General features: G+C 40.0%; 2 protein-coding genes across 2 annotated transcripts in view; both read right to left on the bottom strand.

The window, feature by feature from the left end:
- The window catches only part of LOC134227135 (T-complex protein 1 subunit gamma), a 2,279-nt gene extending 490 nt beyond the window's left edge, over positions 1-1,789 (bottom strand). The window contains exons 1-4 of the mRNA XM_062708426.1: positions 1,624-1,789; positions 1,498-1,559; positions 779-1,380; positions 1-721 (exon numbers count right to left, since the gene is read on the bottom strand). The exon at positions 1-721 is cut by the window's left edge and continues 490 nt beyond it. Coding sequence (XP_062564410.1) covers positions 1-721; positions 779-1,380; positions 1,498-1,559; positions 1,624-1,657 — 1,419 coding nt within the window. The 5' untranslated portion in view covers positions 1,658-1,789. The remainder of the gene's footprint in view (positions 722-778; positions 1,381-1,497; positions 1,560-1,623) is intronic.
- Positions 1,790-13,295: 11,506 nt separating this feature from the next.
- LOC134224548 (replication factor C subunit 5-like) lies at positions 13,296-14,548 on the bottom strand. Its single transcript, XM_062703938.1, has 3 exons — positions 14,464-14,548; positions 13,844-14,406; positions 13,296-13,764 (listed from the first exon to the last, which is right to left on the bottom strand). Exons 1-3 carry the CDS (start codon positions 14,487-14,489, stop codon positions 13,688-13,690), a joined length of 666 nt encoding a protein of 221 aa, XP_062559922.1. The 5' UTR covers positions 14,490-14,548; the 3' UTR covers positions 13,296-13,687.
- Between the last annotated feature and the right edge of the window lie 4,038 nt (positions 14,549-18,586).

Below are 18,586 nucleotides of genomic sequence, written 5' to 3'. Positions count from 1 at the left end.
GGATCCAGCCGGATGCGATGCATGTTTAGCTCGGAGGGCTGTCAAGGTACGGATCGTGTTTGCTCCACAGTTTTGAGCCAGCGTACGAGGAATGATTTCCAGGGCTTGGGCCACCGCACGGTAAGGTCCTTGGATTTGCTTGTTGGTTAAGGCTTGCGAAACAGCCATTTCCACTGCACCACCTCCGGGGAGCAGCCTTGGTTCCAACATCAGATTTCGTGCCACATGCAAAGCGTCCTGAAGATTTCGCTCCGTTTCATTAAGCACATCCTTGGAAGCACCGCGCAGTAGAATGGTGCAAGCCTTGGGATCAGCACACTGCGTCACAAAACAGAAGTATTCGTCACCCAACTTTTTTATTTCGAACAATCCGGCACCGACTCCGACATCCTTTTCCGTGAGTTCTTCGGTACGGTTTACAATAGTTGCTCCACAAGCGCGTGCAACTCGGTTGTTGTCGGTTTTCCGTAGACGCCGAATAGCAGTGATACCAGCCTTCAACAAGAAATGCTGAGCCAGATCGGAAACGCCCTTCTCAGTAAATACGACGTCCGGCTTAACAGCAATTATGTCCGCACAAACCTTGGCAACATGCTCTTCCTCGATTTGAAGCAATTTAGTGAAGTCTTGGTCGCCTACAATTTCCACGTTTGTCTGACTTTCACCTTTCTTGTACTCCAGGGGACAATCCAGCAGAACAATACGAGGATTTTCAATGTATCTGAAATTATTCCAAAGCTTTAATTATTTTCGATCCGTTTTATTCCCACCTTATTACCTTCTCATTTTAGGATGCGTCACATCTTTGTTCAACATTACTCCTCTAAGTACGCACGAATCATCAATCGATCCGCCGGGAATTTTCTCAACCTTGGCATACTTTTTGATATCGATCTCGGTGCGACCATTTTCCGTCAACATGACCGTCTCTACCGCATCCAGGGCAATTTTCACCGCCAAATCGGACCAACGTCCGATAAACTTCGTTCCAACGCACGATTTCACAACCTCTGCCAGTTTAGTTTTATCGGTTTTATCCAAAGGCATACTGACATCAGTCTCCAGCAGTTTGATCATATCCTCCAGAGCTTCCCGATAGGCACGGATGATCACGGTAGGGTGAATTTGCTGTTGCAGGAACTGTTCGGCCACTGCCAACATTTCTCCGGCCAAAACAATTACCGAAGTGGTTCCATCACCCACCTCCTCATCCTGGGTTCGGGCGATTTCGATCATACTCTTCGCGGCCGGATGTTGGACGGTGATTTCACGTAAAATGGCATTTCCGTCGTTGGTCATTACGATCCCACCCATCGGATCCATCAGCATCTTTAGCATAGCCTGTGGTCCCAAGCAAGTTCGAATCAAATCCGCAATGGTCTGTTAAACAAGAACGGAGTGGTCAAATTAAGATATATTCCATTAATTTTAACCTCATCATGTTTGCGGAGGCGTAAACTTCGCTGTCTCTTCTATAGACATACTAATGTGACTCACCTTGCCGGCATTGATGTTTTCCAGCTGCACTTTTCGGCCGCTCTCACGCTTTGTGTTCTGACCTGAAAGCACACGAAATCATTGAATTCCATTTCGCCGATGACTAAACCAGCAAATGGTACTTACTTAGAACAAGAATTGGTTGTTGCGGGGCATACATTTTGCCTTTAGTAAACTGGTCACTACTTGCTGAACAAATGGAAAGAGATCACGTTTGAGTTTTTTCACCGCACGCAGCACAGAAACACGAGAACAAGCAGAAAGAAACGAACGGGACAGCGTTTGACAGTTTAGGAAGGAAAATAAAAGATACATGACAGTTTAGCACAAATATGTTGGTAGTGTCGGAGTTGTCTTCTGGAAAATTCTGGTCGCTATTCTGAAAGGGCGAAACGTTCTGTTTGGTCCGATTCGCGAATTGGGTCCTAAAGCCCTACCTCGTTTATGGTTGCAAACGATAGTGCATCGGTCAAGATTACTTGTACCGTTGTTATAAAAATTCTGGTAAAATTCTAAATCAGTAAAAATAATATTTTTGTGTTTAAGACATTTTAAGGCAAATTTTGGGCTGTGCAACATTTCAGAACGAATGAACCATCAGCCCGAAACGTCAGCCCCATATATTAACTGTCAAAGGTTGAGTCAAGTGCCCTGCGGTGTTTTGCTAGTGCGTTTGAATCCGTACGTCAAACAAGACCGAAAATGTCGAGGAAGCATTTTTTATCTATTTTTCAATTTCAAATTAAATAATGTTCTTTTCGATTTTTAAGTCTAAAGAAAAACTGACACGTTTAGAATGATTACCTTCATCGTTCCCTGAAAGAAAATCGAATATCGATTCTTCATTTTAGGACCCAATTAAAATCAAAATTAAACTTAAATATTTAGGTGTGAACCATTCCACCGATTCGTTTAACTTTTAGAATAGAGGTAATAAACAATAGAGGAAGATTGTCGCTGTCGTCACTGGCGAAACATCTTTTGCTGGCGAGGATAGGGCACTAAATGTCAACAAAGGAAAAATCAGTACGTTTTGACAGATAGGTACCCAACATGTTTGGGGAGGATAACAAAGGAAACCGCAGCGACAATCGTCCTCTATATAGTTTATTAACTCTATTACTTTTAGTTAAAATTTGACAGTTCGATTGTTATTTCGCCGTGGTTAAAAATAACCATGCTCCGGAGCATGGTTATATTTGACAGTTCAATAGTTAAACTTTGTTCGCGAGAAAATTGGCGCCAAATCCATTTCGTTCCCAATAACTACCAATCTGTCAAAACTCAAATGGGTCGGCTTCGGAGTAAAATTTTAACCACGATGGGAAAATAACCATCGAAGTGTCAAATTTTAACTAAAAGTTAAACGAATCGGTGGAATGGTTCACAGCCTTAGTCGAAATTGTTTGTTTTGGTTTTCATTTACATATTTATTTCCATGCATGAGTTTTAGCATTGACGAATACATAGACGGAGTGGTGGCCATTTTTTCGGGCACCACTATATACCCCTGGGGAGTGACGGATTACAATTATTACAATCACTCGACCATTGAGAAGCCCCTCAATTCAAAGCACGTCAGTTTGACAACAGTTGTCATTTCCATTTTTGTTAACCTCCTGTTTCTGATTCAAAAATATATGAATCGAGACGAGTTTGTCGATTTGAGTGCAGTTATGGTGAAACAATAATAATGAAGCCTAAAACATGGATGATGATGATTATTCTGGACGATGAGATGCACCGGTGAACTAGCTCAGCAGCGACAACAACAACAACAGTTAGGGGTCTACAATCCGGGTCCATCCATGATCATCACGGTGGAAACCAATGTTCTGAAGCCAAAACAAGAAACACATCAACAGCGGTACACTCGAGGTCGGGGAGTGAAACGTACCAGCAATGGCGCTAAAGTTATACCCACCAAGAAAATTCATCCTCGAGCGATTCCCGAAGCGAAGCAATTGGATTAACGGAGAAGGAGGATGTCTGCGATTGTGTCGTTAGACGTTGATGGGATCGACACGGACGACGCGCCGGAGGGGTAAGAGCAGCAGCTGGTGAAGCATGAGCAAGAGTACTACAATGTTGAACCGCTGGAGTCAGATGTTTGGAACGACTTGATAACGGGGTCAATCAAGAGATTCTTAATCTGCTTGAGTTGTCGGACCTCAAGGACCACATTGTGGACGCACGACGGAAATACACGATGACATTTATTCAATATGAATCATTGATTATATTTACGAAGATACATTTGCCTTAGTTGGTAACTCGCATTGCTGCCCGCACTACCGTAATGCGTAATAAATTACCGTAATGATTACGAATACATACCTATTTTAAGATCACTTTAAAACGAACTTTTATTGAGAGGCCCGAAGATCCATATTATTACACATCAATCGACTAAGTGGCTAAGTTGCTTGATTGGTTGATTGCTTGTTTGATTGATTGATTGGTATGGTAGCTAGCTTGAATGGTTGAATAATTTACTGGTTGATTGATTGGTTGTGGTTATTTAGTTGATTGGTTGATTAGTTGGTCGGCTGGTTAGTTGATAAGTTGTTTTGTTGATTGCTTGGTTAATTAGTTGGTTGGTTGCTTGATTGGTTGATTAGTTGGTTGGTTGCTTGATTGCTTGGTAGATTGGTAGCTTGTTTGACTGGTTGGTTACTTGATTGGTTGGTTGATTATTTGGTTGGCTGCTGCTTGATTTGTTAGTTGGTAGTATGGTATGATTGATTGGTTGGTTGCTTGACAGGTTGATTGATTGGTTAGTCGGCTGGTTAGTTGATTATTTGTTTTGTTGGTTGCTTGGTAGATTAGTTAATAAGTTGATTGGTAGCTTGCTTGAATGGTTGGTTGCTTGATTCGTCGGTTATTTGGTGGGTTGGTTGCAGCTTGATTTGTTAGTTGGAAGAATGGTTGATTGGTTGGTTGCTTGATTGTTGGTTGGTTGCCAATCCTGCTTGATTTGTTAGGTGGTAGAATGGTTGTTTGGTTGATTGGTAGCTTGCCTGAATGGGTGATTGCTGGATTAGTTGATTGTTTGCTTTACTGGTTGATTGAATGGTTGATCGGCTGGTTGGTTGGTTGCTTGATTTGTTAGTTGGTTGAAATGTTATTTGCTTAATTGGTTAATTAGCTGCCTAATTGATTGATTGGTGGGTTATTTGGTTGATTGATTGCTTGACTGATTGATTGATTGGTTGGTCGGCTGGTTAGTTGATTAGTTGTTTTGTTGGATGCTTGAATGGTTGATTGGTTGGTTGCTTATTTGGTTGATTAGCTTGTTGGTTGATTGGTTGATTAGTTAGTTGTTTGATTGGTAGCTTGCTTGATTGGTTGGTTGCTGGATTAGTTAATTGATTGATGGTTGGTTACTTATTTGGTTGATTGGTTGCTTTACTTGATTGATTGGTTGTGGTTATTTAGTTGATTGGTTGCTTGATTGGTTGGTCGTCTCGTTAATTGATAAGTTGTTTAGTTGATTGGTTAATTAGTTGGTTGGTTGCTTGATTGGTTGGTTGGTTGCTTGATTGGTTGGTTGATTGGTTGCTTGAATAGTTGGTTGGTTGCTTGATTGCTTGGTTGATTATTTAGTTGATTGCTGCTTGATTTGTTAGTTGGTAGTATGGTTGATTGGTTGGTTGCTTGACAGATTGATTGATTGGTTAGTAGGCTGGTTAGTTGATTAGTTGTTTTGTTGGCTGCTTGGTTGATTGGTTAATAAGTTGATTGCTGGATTGGTTGGTTATTTAGTTGATTGGTTGGTTGCTTGATTGGTATTAGCTGGTTGGTTGTTTGATTGCTTGGTCGATTGGTAGCTTGCTTGAATTGTTGGTTGCTTGATTGTTGGTTGGTTGCTTGACTGGTTGATTGGTTGGTTGCTTGATTGGTTAGTCGGCTGGTTAGTTGATTAGTTGTTTTGTTGGTTGCTTGGTTGATTGGTTAATAAGTTGATTGGTAGCTTGCTTGAATGGTTGGTTGTTTGATTAGTTAGTTGATTGATTGGTTGGTTATTTGGTTAGTTGGTTGCTGCTTGATTTGTTACTTGGAAGAATGGTTGATTGGTTTTCCTTTTTTTTTATTGATTCCTTGATTGGTTGGTAATTTGGTTGATTGGTTGCTTGACTGGTTGATTGATTGGTTGGTCGGCTCGTTAGTTCATATGTTGTTTTGTTGGTTGCTTGATTGGTTGAATGATTGCTTGGATGATTGGTAGCTTGCTTTAAAGGTTGATTATTTGATTGATTGATGCTTGATTTGTTAGTTGGTAGAATGGTTGATTGGTTGGTTGATTGCTTGATTGGTTGTTAATTTGGTTGACTGGTTGCTTGACTAGTTGATTGATTGGTTGCTTGATTGGTTGGTCGGCTGGATAGTTGACATGTTGTTTTGTTGGTTGCTTGGTGGTTGATTAGTTGGTTGGTTGGTTAGTTGTTTGATTGGTTGGGTTGGTGGATTGGTAGCTTACTTGATTGGTTGATTTGTTAGTTGGTATAGTATGGTTGATTGGTTGGTTGCTTGATTGTTGGTTGGTTACTTAATTGTTGGTTGGTTGGTTGACTGGTTGATTGGTTGGTTGCTTGGTTGATTGGTTAATAAGTTGATTGCTAGATTGCTTGATTGGTTAGTTATTTGGTTGATGGGTTGGTTGGTCGGGGGCAGCAGGGACTTTGTCCAAGGGCTTGACGATCCCTCCCCAGGCCATCTGCGAGTTGTGGCGCCTGCCTAGGATGTGGTGGGGTTTGACAGTAGGCCCTGTTTAACCACTATAAAAGCTGCATGTATCCGCAAGTAGGCTCCGCCAAAGCGACCGTGTGCCGCTCAAAGCGCACAAGCCCAAGTCCTGGTGTTAGGTGGGACGCTAAACAGCCCTGACACGACGGCCCTCCGACGAGACAGGAGGTTTGCACAGGCCCAATAAGCCGCCTTTAAAAACAATCATTACGAACGACATAGAAGATAATACGACACGATATAATCGGCAACGAATAAAGGATCACGATTGGAAGCTTGGAACATGGAACTGCAAGTCGCTAGGCTTCGCAGGTTGCGACAGGATAATCTACGATGAATTACATCCCCGCAACTTCGACGTCGTAGCGCTGCAGGAAATCTGCTGAACAGGGTTGGTTGGTTGCTGCTTGATTTGTTAGTTGGTAGAATGATTGATTGATTGGTTGCTTCATTGTTGGTTGATTGATTGATTGTTTGGTAATTTGGTTGATTGGTTGCTTTACTGGTTGATTGGCTGGTCGGCTGGTTAGTTGATTAGTTGTTTTGTTGGATGCTTGAATGGTTGATTGGTTAATTGCTTATTTGGTTGATTAGCTTGTTGGTTGATTGGTTGATTAGTTAGTTGTTTGATTGGTAGCTTGCTTGATTGGTTGGTTGCTGGATTAGTTAATTGATTGATGGTTGGTTACTTATTTGGTTGATTGGTTGCTTTACTTGATTGATTGGTTGTGGTTATTTAGTTGATTGGTTGCTTGATTGGTTGGTCGTCTCGTTAATTGATAAGTTGTTTAGTTGATTGGTTAATTAGTTGGTTGGTTGCTTGATTGGTTGTTTGGTTGCTTGATTGGTTGGTTGATTGGTTGCTTGAATAGTTGGTTGGTTGCATCATTGCTTGGTTGATTATTTAGTTGATTGCTGCTTGATTTGTTAGTTGGTAGTATGGTTGATTGGTTGATTGCTTGACAGGTTGATTGATTGGTTAGTAGGCTGGTTAGTTGATTAGTTGTTTTGTTGGCTGCTTGGTTGATTGGTTAATAAGTTGATTGCTGGATTGGTTGGTTATTTAGTTGATTGGTTGTTTCATTGGTGATTGGTTGGTTGCTTGATTGGTTGATTAGCTGGTTGGTTGTTTGATTGCTTGGTTGATTGGTAGCTTGCTTGAATTTTTGGTTGCTTGATTGTTGGTTGGTTGCTTGACTGGTTAGTCAGCTGGTTAGTTGATTAATTGTTTTGTTGGTTGCTTGGTTGATTGGTTAATAAGTTGATTGGTAGCTTGCTTGAATGGTTGGTTGTTTGATTAGTTAGTTGATTGATTCGTTGGTTATTTGGTTAGTTGGTTGCTGCTTGATTTGTTACTTGGAAGAATGGTTGATTGGTTTTCCTTTTTTTTTATTGATTCCTTGATTGGTTGGTAATTTGGTTGATTGGTTGCTTGACTGGTTGATTGATTGGTTGGTCGGCTCGTTAGTTCATATGTTGTTTTGTTGGTTGCTTGATTGGTTGAATGATTGCTTGGATGATTGGTAGCTTGCTTTAAAGGTTGATTATTTGATTGATTGATGCTTGATTTGATAGTTGGTAGAATGGTTGATTGGTTGGTTGATTGCTTGATTGGTTGTTAATTTGGTTGACTGGTTGCTTGATTAGTTGATTGATTGGTTGCTTTATTGGTTGGTCGGCTGGATAGTTGACATGTTGTTTTGTTGGTTGCTTGGTGGTTGACTAACCAACCAATCTAGCAATCAACTTATTAATCAATCAACCAAGCAGCCAACATAACAACTAATCAACTAACCAGCTTACTAACCACCCGAGCAAAGCCTGACATCATAATGAGAGCAAAAAGAAAACATATTTTGATATCAACATTAAATTGAAATCATAATTTGTTTTCAAACTTTGATATTCATGATTGATAACTTATTTAGGTATCAATTTGCTGTTGATTTCTGAATAATATGAACTGATATTAAACTGATTACTTATTTCGTTATCCAAAACCAATATCAAAATCAGTTTTCGATTTGCTATCATCGACAGCAGAAATAGTTTTCAATTTGATGTCACAGTAAGATTTTTCTGCTATACATTTTGTTATTTTAACCGTTAAAACGACCAAAAGGATATCATGCTGAGTTATCAAAATTAGGCGATTTCACAACAACAAAATTAGTTATCGATTTGCTCTCCATCTTTGCTCGGGCAATCAATCAACCTGTTAAGCAACCAACCAATCAACCATACTACCAACTAACAAATCAAGCAGCAATCAACCAAGCAATCAAGCAACCAACCAACCAATCAAGCAACCAACCAACTAATTAACCAATCAACTAAACAACTTACCAATTAACGAAACGACCAACCAATCAAGCAACCAATCAACTAAATAACCACAACCAATCAATCAAGTAAAGCAACCAATCAACCAAATAAGTAACCAACCACCAATCAATCAACTAATCCAGCAACCAACCAATTGAGCAAGCTACCAATCATCCAACTAACTAATCAACCAATCAACCAACAAGCTAATCAACCAAATAAGCAACCAACCAATCAACCATTCAAGCAACCAACAAAACAACTAACCAGCCGACCAACCATTCAATCAACCAGTAAAGCAAACAATCAACCAAATAATCAACCAACCAACTAATCCAGCAATCAGCCATTCAAGCAAACTACCAATCAACCAAGCAATCAAGCAACCAACTAATCATCAACCAAGCAAACATTGAAGCAACCAACAAAACAACATATGAACTAACCAGCCGACCAACCAATCAAGCAACTAATCAATCAACCAGTCAAGCAACCAATCAACCAAATAACTTGATTAGTTGGTAAGATTGAGAACCAATCAACAATCAAGCAACCAACCAATCAATCAACCATTCTACCAACTAACAAATCAAGCAGCAACCAATCAACCGATCAACCAAATAACCAACCAATCAATCAACCAACCAATCAAGCAATCTACCAATCAACCAATCAATTATCCAACCTACGAACTAACCAAGCAACCAACAAAACAGTCGAGTCAGGTACGAGACACTGAATACGACCACACAGTTGTGGTCGAAATACGTATCTGCAAAGATATCAAAATAATTGGTGGAATTAAATGGAGAGTCCTAAACTCATCTTAGACGGTTGAACAAAACAGTATCAACTAACCAGCCGACCAACCAATCAATCAACCAGGCAAGCTACCAATCAATCAAATAACCTGATTGGTTGGAAAAATATATTAAGCTCTTTTAGTGGAATGTAGACGGTCTGATTGGTTGGTTGGATTGGCAACCAACCAACAATCAATTGGTTGATTATTTGTTTTTTTTTTTTGGTTTCTTGATTGGTTGATTAGTTGATTGATTGATTGATTGGTTGGTTATGCTTGATTTGTTAGTTGGTAGAACTGTTGATTAGTTGGTTCCTTGATAGTAGGCTGGTTGCTTAATTGGTTGTTTGGTTGCTTCATTGTTTGTTGGTTGCTTGGTTGGTTATTTAGTTGATTAGTTGCTTGATCGGCTAATCCAGCAATCAGCCATTCAAGCAAGCTACCAATCAATAAAGCAACGAATCAACTTATCAACCAACCAAGCAACCATTGAAGCAACTACCAAAACAACATATCAACTAACCAGCCGACCAGCCAATCAAGCAACCAAACAATCAACCAGTCAAGCAACCAATCAACCAAATTACCAACCAATCAATCAATCAACCAACAATCAAGCAACCATCCAATCAACCATTCTACCAACTAACAAATCAAGCAGCAACCAACCAACACATCAACCAAATAACTGACCAATCAAGCAACCTAGCAATCAACTTATTAACCAACCAACCAAGAAACCAACAAAACAACTAATCAACTAACCAGCCGACCAACAATCAATCAACCAGTCAAGCAACCAACCAACCAACTATAAACCATTCAACAATTCTACCAACTAACAAATCAAGCAACCAACCAATAATCAGGCAACCAACCAACTAATCTACCAATCAAACAATCAACAAATCAACTAATCAACCCATCAAGCAACCGACCAATAATCAACCAGCCAACTAATCAACCAATCAACTAATCAATCAACCAATCAAGCAACCAATCAACTGAATAATTAACTAGTCAACGATTCCAGCAACCAACCAATCCAGCAAGCCACCAATCAACTAATCAAGCAACCAACAAAACAACTAATCAACTAACCAGCCGACCAACCAATCAATCAACCAGTCAAACAACCAATCAACCAAATAACCAACCAATCAAGCAACCAACCATTCAACAGTTCTAACAACAAATTCTAACTAACAAATCAAGCAGCAACCAACCAAATAATCATTCTACTAACCAACAATCAACCAACCAACCAATCAAGCAACCAATCAAGCAACCAATCAACTAAATAACCAATCAATCAACCAACAAACAATGATGCAACCAAACAACCAATTAAGCAACCAACCAACTATCAAGGAACTAACTAATCAACAATTCTACCTACTAACAAATCGAGCAACAACTAACCAATCAACTAATCAATCAATCAATCAACTAATCAATCAATCAATCAACTAATCAACCAATCAAGAAACCAACAAAACAACTAATGAACCAACCAGCCGACTAACCATTCAATCAAACGGTTAAAGCAACCCAACAATCAAATAACCAACCAACTAATCCAGCAATCAGCCATTCAAGTAAGCTACCAATCAATTAAGCAACGAATCAACTAATCAACCAACCAAGCAACCAACAAAACAACCAACCAATCAAGCAAGCAATCAACCAACCAATCAATTATTCTACCATCTAACAAATCCAGCAACAATCAATCAAATAACCAACCATTCAAGCAAACTACCAATCAACCAAGCAATCAAGCAACCCATCATTCAAGCAAGCTACCAATCAACCAAGCAATCATTCAACCAACCAACTAATCAACCATTCAAGCAACCAACAAAACAACATATGAACTAACGAGCCGACCAACCAATCAATCACTCAAGCAACCAATCAACCAAATTACCAACCAACCAAGTAATCAATAAACAAAAAAAGAAATCAACCAATCAACCATTCTTCCAACTAACAAATCAAGCAACAACCAACTAACCAAATAACCAACGAATCAATCAACTAACTAATCAAACAACCAACCATTCAAGCAAGCTACCAATCAACTTATTAACCAATCAACCAAGCAACCAACCAACCAACAAAACAATTAATCAACTAACCAGCCGACTAACCATTCAAGCAACCAACCAATCAAACAGTTAAGCAACCAACCAACAATTAATGCAAGCTACCAATCAACCAAGCAATCAAGCAACCCATCAGCGAATCAACCAATTAAGCACCCAACAATTCTACAAACGTAACAAATCAAGCAGCAACCCATAAACCAAATTACAAATCAATCAAACGACGACCATCCATTCAAGCATGCTACCAATCAACCAACCAACCAATAATCAAGCAACTACCAAACTAATCAATCAATCAAGCAACCAACCAATTAGCCATCCAAGCAACCAACAAAACAACTAATCAACTAACCAGCCGACCAACTAATCAAGTAATCAATCAACCAACCAGTCACGCAGGGTCTCCAGCAGCCTTGCGAGCAAAGGCGTAGGATCGCCAATCCGGAGATGGCGAGTTCGATTCTCGGTCCGGTCTAGGATGTTTTCGGGTTGGAAACATTCTCGACACCCTGGGCATAGTGTATCCATTGTACTTGCCACACAAGATACATACTCATGCAATGGCGGGCATAGAAAAGCTTTCAATTAATAACTGAGGAAATGCTAATAGAATACTAAGTTGAAAAGCTAGTCCAAGTTCCAGTTGGAATGTAGAGCCATTGAAGAAGAAGAAGAAGAAAAAGAACCAGTCAAGCAACCTTTCAATCAAATAACCAACCAATCAACCAAATAACAAAACAACTAATCAACTAACCAGCCGACCAACAATCAATCAACCAGTCAAGCAACCAACCAACTATCAATCATTCAACAGTTCTACCAACTAACAAAACAAGCAGCAACCAACCAATCAATCAATCATTCTACCAACTAACAAATCAAGCAACCAACCAACTAATCTACCAATCAAGCAATCAACAAAACAACTAATCAACCCATCAAGCAACCGACCAACAATCAACCAACCAACTAATCAAGCAATCAACTAATCAACCAACCAATCAAGCAATCAATCAACTGAATAATTAACTAATCAACCATTCCAGCAAACTACCAATCAACAAATCAAGCAACCAAATAATCAGCCATTCAAGCAACCAACAAAACAACTAATCAACTAACCAGCCGACCAACCAATCAATCAACCGGTCAAACAACCAATCAGCCAAATAACCAACCAATCAAGCAACCAACCAACTGTGAAGCAACCAACCATTCAACAGTTCTACCAACACCAACTAACAAATCAAGCAGCAACCAACCAATTAATCATTCTACCAACCAACAATCAACCAACCAACCAATCAAGCAACCAATCAACTAAATAACCAATCAATCAACCAACAAACAATGAAGCAACCAACAAACAATGAGCAAACAACCAACCAACTATTAAACTGATCCAAAATTATTTATCAGATCGCTCACTGCGGGTAAACTATCAGAATTCTACATATTTAGGACTTCTGCTAGATCAAAAATTAACTTTTAAAAATTTGAAGGCCTTCAAGCCAAATGTAACAAATATATTAAGTGTCTTATATCCACTTATAAACAGAAAGTCAAAACTTTGTCTTAAGAACAAACTTTTGATTTACAAACAAATTTTTAGACTAGCGGAGACGAGCCAGCCTCGGGCTGCAAGTCTCTTAAATAAAAAAAAAAAATATGTTTAGACCAGCCATGTTGTATGCTGTGCCAATATGGACTAGTTGCTGCAATACCAGAAAGAAGGCACTTCATAGGATTGTTCCTCCTCGGACCACCACGATTACCAGATGGTCTTCCTTCAGTCCCTCCTCGGTGAGGTTGTGACATGTTGGTTTCAACAATTCTGTCGAAAAATCACATGGCGGGAATGAGTAGAGCACACCAGTTGCTTCCGTTTCTTTATTGAGTAAGAGTATAACGCCGGCCGCTTCTTTCTGCTTCAGGTAGGACACGAGATTACGCAGTGGACGCGTCTGAACGCTGGCATCATCCGACGATGCTACCGATGATGTCGATATCCCGGCAGGCCGAGGAAGTTTGCGTGCGACGATGACGTCGATATGCGCTTCTGCACATCTTCCAACTTGGGTTGATCGAGGCGTAGTCGCTGAGTAATACGAAGGTGGTGTTTACCTTCCTCGTCCTTCATCAGGCTGTCCACTATTTCGTGGTCTCCGTCCGTTAGGTGCAACTTGACGGGGAATAGTGTTTAAAATCAGCGCCCCTTGCCAGACTGTGGTAGATTTCCGTGCCACTTCTGGTAACGTTCTTGCATTCTATAACATGCCATTCCTACAAGAAGCCGAATCAGAATCAGCCGGACTGCGTCGCCTCGGTGAACGGGAGCGAGATCTATCGATTCCTGGTTCACGAATCATATTTGCCATCGACTCCTGATCGACGCCATTCATCATTGTCCCCGTGGTGCGGTGGGCCATCACGATGAAAACCGCCACGGAAACCACCACGTCCGCGGAATCCTCCACGGCCGCGGAACGGTCTTCCACCATAGCCGTACGATAAATTTTCCTCGTATGATGCACCGCCTTCCGGATATTCGTAGTCGGGGCCGCGACGATACTCACCACCTTCCTCAAAACCTCCACTGCTCTTTGAGAACGATGGTGTTGTTCCGTTATCAGCAAAATCGATACGAAGGATACGAAACGGAACACATTGGTGACGGGAATGAATTCCAGCAGGCGCGTGGTGAATTCATCACAGGCGAAATTTGAAGCTGCCGATACGAGAACGTTGGCTTTGGGTTGTAGTTTCCAAATTTGTAAAACTGCCTCTACGATAGTTGAAGTTTTTCCAGTACCGGATGGTCCAAATAATATGTACGGAACAGGGAACGAAGTCCGATTCACGATATTTCGCACAGCAGAAAGCTGCTCTTGATTTGTTGCGACATATTTGTTGAACCATTGAAAACTGTAAAAAGCACTGTATTGCATCATTTGAGTTCGAACATTTTGTAACACAACTCACCTCTCGTATATGATCTTCTTTTCCATCGGTACCGGATACTGATTCAACGGCGGACAATGAATCGTTGGTTTCTTCAAAATTAGCTGCTCTTTCACGAAATGACTCAACACGGTCACCTGCAGGTGGTAACCCAAGCAACCAGAAGTTCAGATTTTACTTAAATTTACTCTTAACCGAACTAATTGGTTCACTATGGTTCACATCAAGTTCCAAACATCCTTAACGGAACTTTAAAGTTCACTTAAAGTTCCGTTACATACAAAAAACTACTTAAAATGAGAGCTGATTAAGCCAAAATAGCCCTTCTTATCCGAACTTCTGGTTGCTTGGGAAAGTTCCAATATTTCTGTCTTTAAGTCCGCCAGTCCAACCAATATCAGTCCGTAGCTTCTATCCAGCTCCGACAGCAGACAACTGTCGAAGCAAAACTTTGAAACCGTACCCCAATGAAGGCGCATATCTTCATGTGACCGTCTGCCAGGTGGATGTAGGCCCTGCTGAGTCGCAACACCGAATGGGGTGACACGTTCCGCACGTACACCAACGTTCTGGCGTAATCGGGACGGTAGTCCAAACGCACGGCGAAACTCGGTTCCTCCAGAATGTAGTCATCAACCTGACGAATGAAACCAAATATGCGCCCGTGTTTCGTCATGTGTTTGGCGAAACGGTCGTCACAGTTTGTATGGACGTTCTTTGCTCTTTGACGACGTTGTTTCGGCTTTATCGCACTTTGGCTGTAAGATATTTTTTGAGTTTAAGATGTTTGTGGAGATGAATAGATTGTTTACTCTGGCATTTCTGTTAGACAATCTTACCTTTTCGGTTGCGACCTTATCAATTTTCGATGATGAATTAGAAATCATGTTCACAGAAAAAAAATTGTTCTAATTTAACTAACTAACTAACTGCACGCGTTGGAGTAATCGATCTGATAGCCACAAAATCTCGGGTACTTATTCAAAAGGACGTATGTGACTTTGTAAACAAAGATGCAAACGTCGATTTGTCCAATCTGGTGGCACTCTCACGCAAACCAACACCACAAACAGGTAGCCGAAGGCTTCTCCTATAGGAGAAGCCTTCGGCTACATGTTGGTGGTGTATTGGTTTGAGTGGGAGTGCCATCAGATTGGACAAATCGACATTTGAATCTTTGCTTGTAAAATCACATACGTCCTTTTGAATAAGTACCCGAGATTTATGTACGATGCAAAACCGAAACGACGTCGCAAGGTGAGGGAGAAAAACAAACAGACAAACTGTCAAAACGTCAAGAGGGGTAAGTCAGCGCTCGTAAAATATTTATGTAATGTAATTCGTCACCCACGAGGGGTATTTTCTTCAAAATGAAGAAGAAGACATGGTGCCCGATTTTCTGATGGCTTTGTACCGGACATTTAGGTCTATGTATTCGTCAATGGTTTTAGGATGTTTTAGCGCTTTTCGAGGCGCTTTTAATATATAGTTAGCATAGCAGAGTCTTGGTGATCAAATAACAGCTGATGATATGATTTGCCGTGACACGAAGTTCTCATCGTCCATAATACTGGACAACGCATTATCCAACTGCCTCTTTCGTCAAAATTTCGTCCGGGCATAGTTAAAAAACCTCCTTTAAGGGTCTGTCTCATTTGGAGAATTAAACTTAAAAGTGACAGTTCGAACATTAGAAAATCACCCAGTCATAAGAATGGTTGGTGCTATCCAGCAATTCCAATAAGACATTGATGCTGAATGATTCGATATCTGTCAAAAGTAATCTTAGGGTAGGGTTATTCGTTAATTATTGAAATGTCACTTTTAAGTTTAATTTCAGTTTAATTATCCAAATGAGACAGACCCTAAAGGTAGCCTCACACCTCGGGAATTTGATCCGCGGAATTTTTCCCCATGCATTTTTGCATATGCGATGTTTTCGGGATTTGGGCACGGAAAATCAAAATCCCGGCCCCATTTAAAATGCACGGGGATCAAAATCCGGCGGAAAATTTTCCCGAGGTGTAAAGTAGCCTTAAGGGTCTGTCTCATTTGGAGAATTAAACTTAAAAGTGACAGATCGAAAATTAAAAAATCACCCCGTTATAAGAATGGCTGGTGCTACCCAGCAATTCCAATAGGACATCGATGGAAAATGATTCGATATCTGTCAAAATTAATCTTGCTCTGCGAGCAGGGTTATTTAGTAATTAATGAAATGTCACTTTTAAGTTTAATTTCAGTTTAATTATCCAATTGAGACAGACCCTAAACTCGCACCACACTGCTTGGCTCGAAGCTGCCTGTCAAACATCTGGAAATTATTTTACAAAACTACCTTTTGTTATCACTCGAGTTATTAAAACAGAAAAACTCACATGGCGGGACCGCGATTTTCGGAACCGTCCGGTCATTAACGAGAAGTAGTCTGTGAAAACTAATGCCCGCTCGAACGCGTTGATCACTGTTTCGGTCTCCGGAACGGTGGTGCACTTCCTCTTGATTTGGCACCGAAATCTTCTAAATGATCTGAGGAGTTCCTTCAGCGCTTATATGGAAACGTTTATTCTTTAATTTTCCAATTCTGACAGATCGTCGCTGGCTGCCAGTAACATCATTTTTCGTTGTCGGTGTTGCCAGAAATATGATGTATGAAAGATAGTTTGATTGTTTTATCAATTATGTTCTGAGTGATATCACTGTGAAAATCACAATTTTAAATTGAGATAAAAACTTTCAGATCAAACATTTTACATTTGACTCGATTATTTTACCACTCGAAAATACCAAATTTTACATACTTTTAAAATAAAATTGGAAAAATGTTAAATTCCCAACTTTTTTTTCTCTGTGTAGTATCCCTATTAGTGATGTGTATCCCGTCCACTAGAAGCGGACGAGGGCAAAAATAGGAGTACAGTAGACGTTCGATAACTGCAAGTCATTTAACTGCAATGCTTTTTAACTGCAATTCGATAGTTGCAACAGTTTTGCAGTTACCGGACCGCTAAACTTCAAACTGAGTTCAGACTCAATGACAGCTGCATTGCGCTGCACATTTAGATGCACTTTTATTGCATCTGACGTCGATTGACAGCTGTTTGACGTCTAAAATGCATTGCAGTTATCGAACGGCATTCGTTAACTGAAAAGTAAACATTTTGCAGTTATCGTACAAAACTATTTCATACTCAAACATTTTGCTCCACAAATCGTTCTCATAATGCTTTTGCAAAATGTTTCATTAGCGATAGTTGATAAACATATATGTATACATTTCGCTCTGATGCTACGTTTAGACAAGGCAAGTGAATTGAGCAAGTCGCTTGAATCGAACGCGAACTGAACGTGTAAACACCTTGATTCAATTCACTTGAACGAAAAAAAATGTTGAACATGTTCAACTTTTGGCAAGTCAATTGAATTCAACTGAGTTGTTCAATTCACTTGCCCTGTCAAAACGTAGCATGAGAACCCCACTCATATATTTTTCATACATTCATTTTGAGTAGAATTCACTAGAAGAGTATATAGATATTATTTTCAATGTTTTCTAATGAATTCCACTACATTTCTTATTAAGATGTACTTGTGATTTGAGTAAGTTTTATTTGAATCCAGTAAGGCCGATAAAAGTTTCGATTTTTAAAGTCTACATGACTTTTTTATATTATCAATTCAGTGCAAAACCGAATTATAGCCGCTAACGAAGTTGGATTTTTCTCACAATCCATACGTTAAACCTAACTTCGGAAGTGGTGCGCTGTTTTCATTTGGTGATGTGCTATACAGCGCATCACTTCCGAAATTAGGTTTAAGGTATGGATTGTGAGAAAAATCCAATTTCGATAGCGGCTATAATTCGGTTTTCTACTGAATTTATAATACAAGACAAAATTTTCAAAACGACTTATCTGCTTTTGTAAACAAAGATTCAAACGACGATTTGACGAATCTGATAGCTCTCCCACGCAAATCAACAACATCAACAGGTAGCGGAAACCTTCACCTACCTATTGATGGTGTTGGTTTGCGTGGGAGAGCTATCAGATTCGTCAAATCGTCGTTCGAATCTTTGTTTACAAAAGCAGATAAGTCGTTTTGAAAATTTTGTCTTGAATAGTGGAATCAAAGTGACAATTAT

The sequence above is a fragment of the Armigeres subalbatus genome, chromosome 3 (assembly GCF_024139115.2).
Source record: "Armigeres subalbatus isolate Guangzhou_Male chromosome 3, GZ_Asu_2, whole genome shotgun sequence".
Classification (NCBI taxonomy): Eukaryota; Metazoa; Arthropoda; class Insecta; order Diptera; family Culicidae; genus Armigeres; species Armigeres subalbatus.
The sequence above is the reverse complement of the archived record's forward strand: the minus strand, read 5'-3'. Positions and strand labels throughout refer to the sequence as shown.

Coding starts and splice junctions, on each gene's coding strand:
- LOC134224548 (XM_062703938.1), bottom strand. CDS start 14,489: ATGGAAAAGAAGATCATATACGAGAG. Junction 14,407..14,463: donor AAGAAGATCATATACGAGAG/GTGAGTTGTGTT, acceptor TGCTTTTTACAG/TTTTCAATGGTTCAACAAAT. Junction 13,765..13,843: donor GTCGATGGCAAATATGATTC/GTGAACCAGGAA, acceptor GGCTTCTTGTAG/GAATGGCATGTTATAGAATG.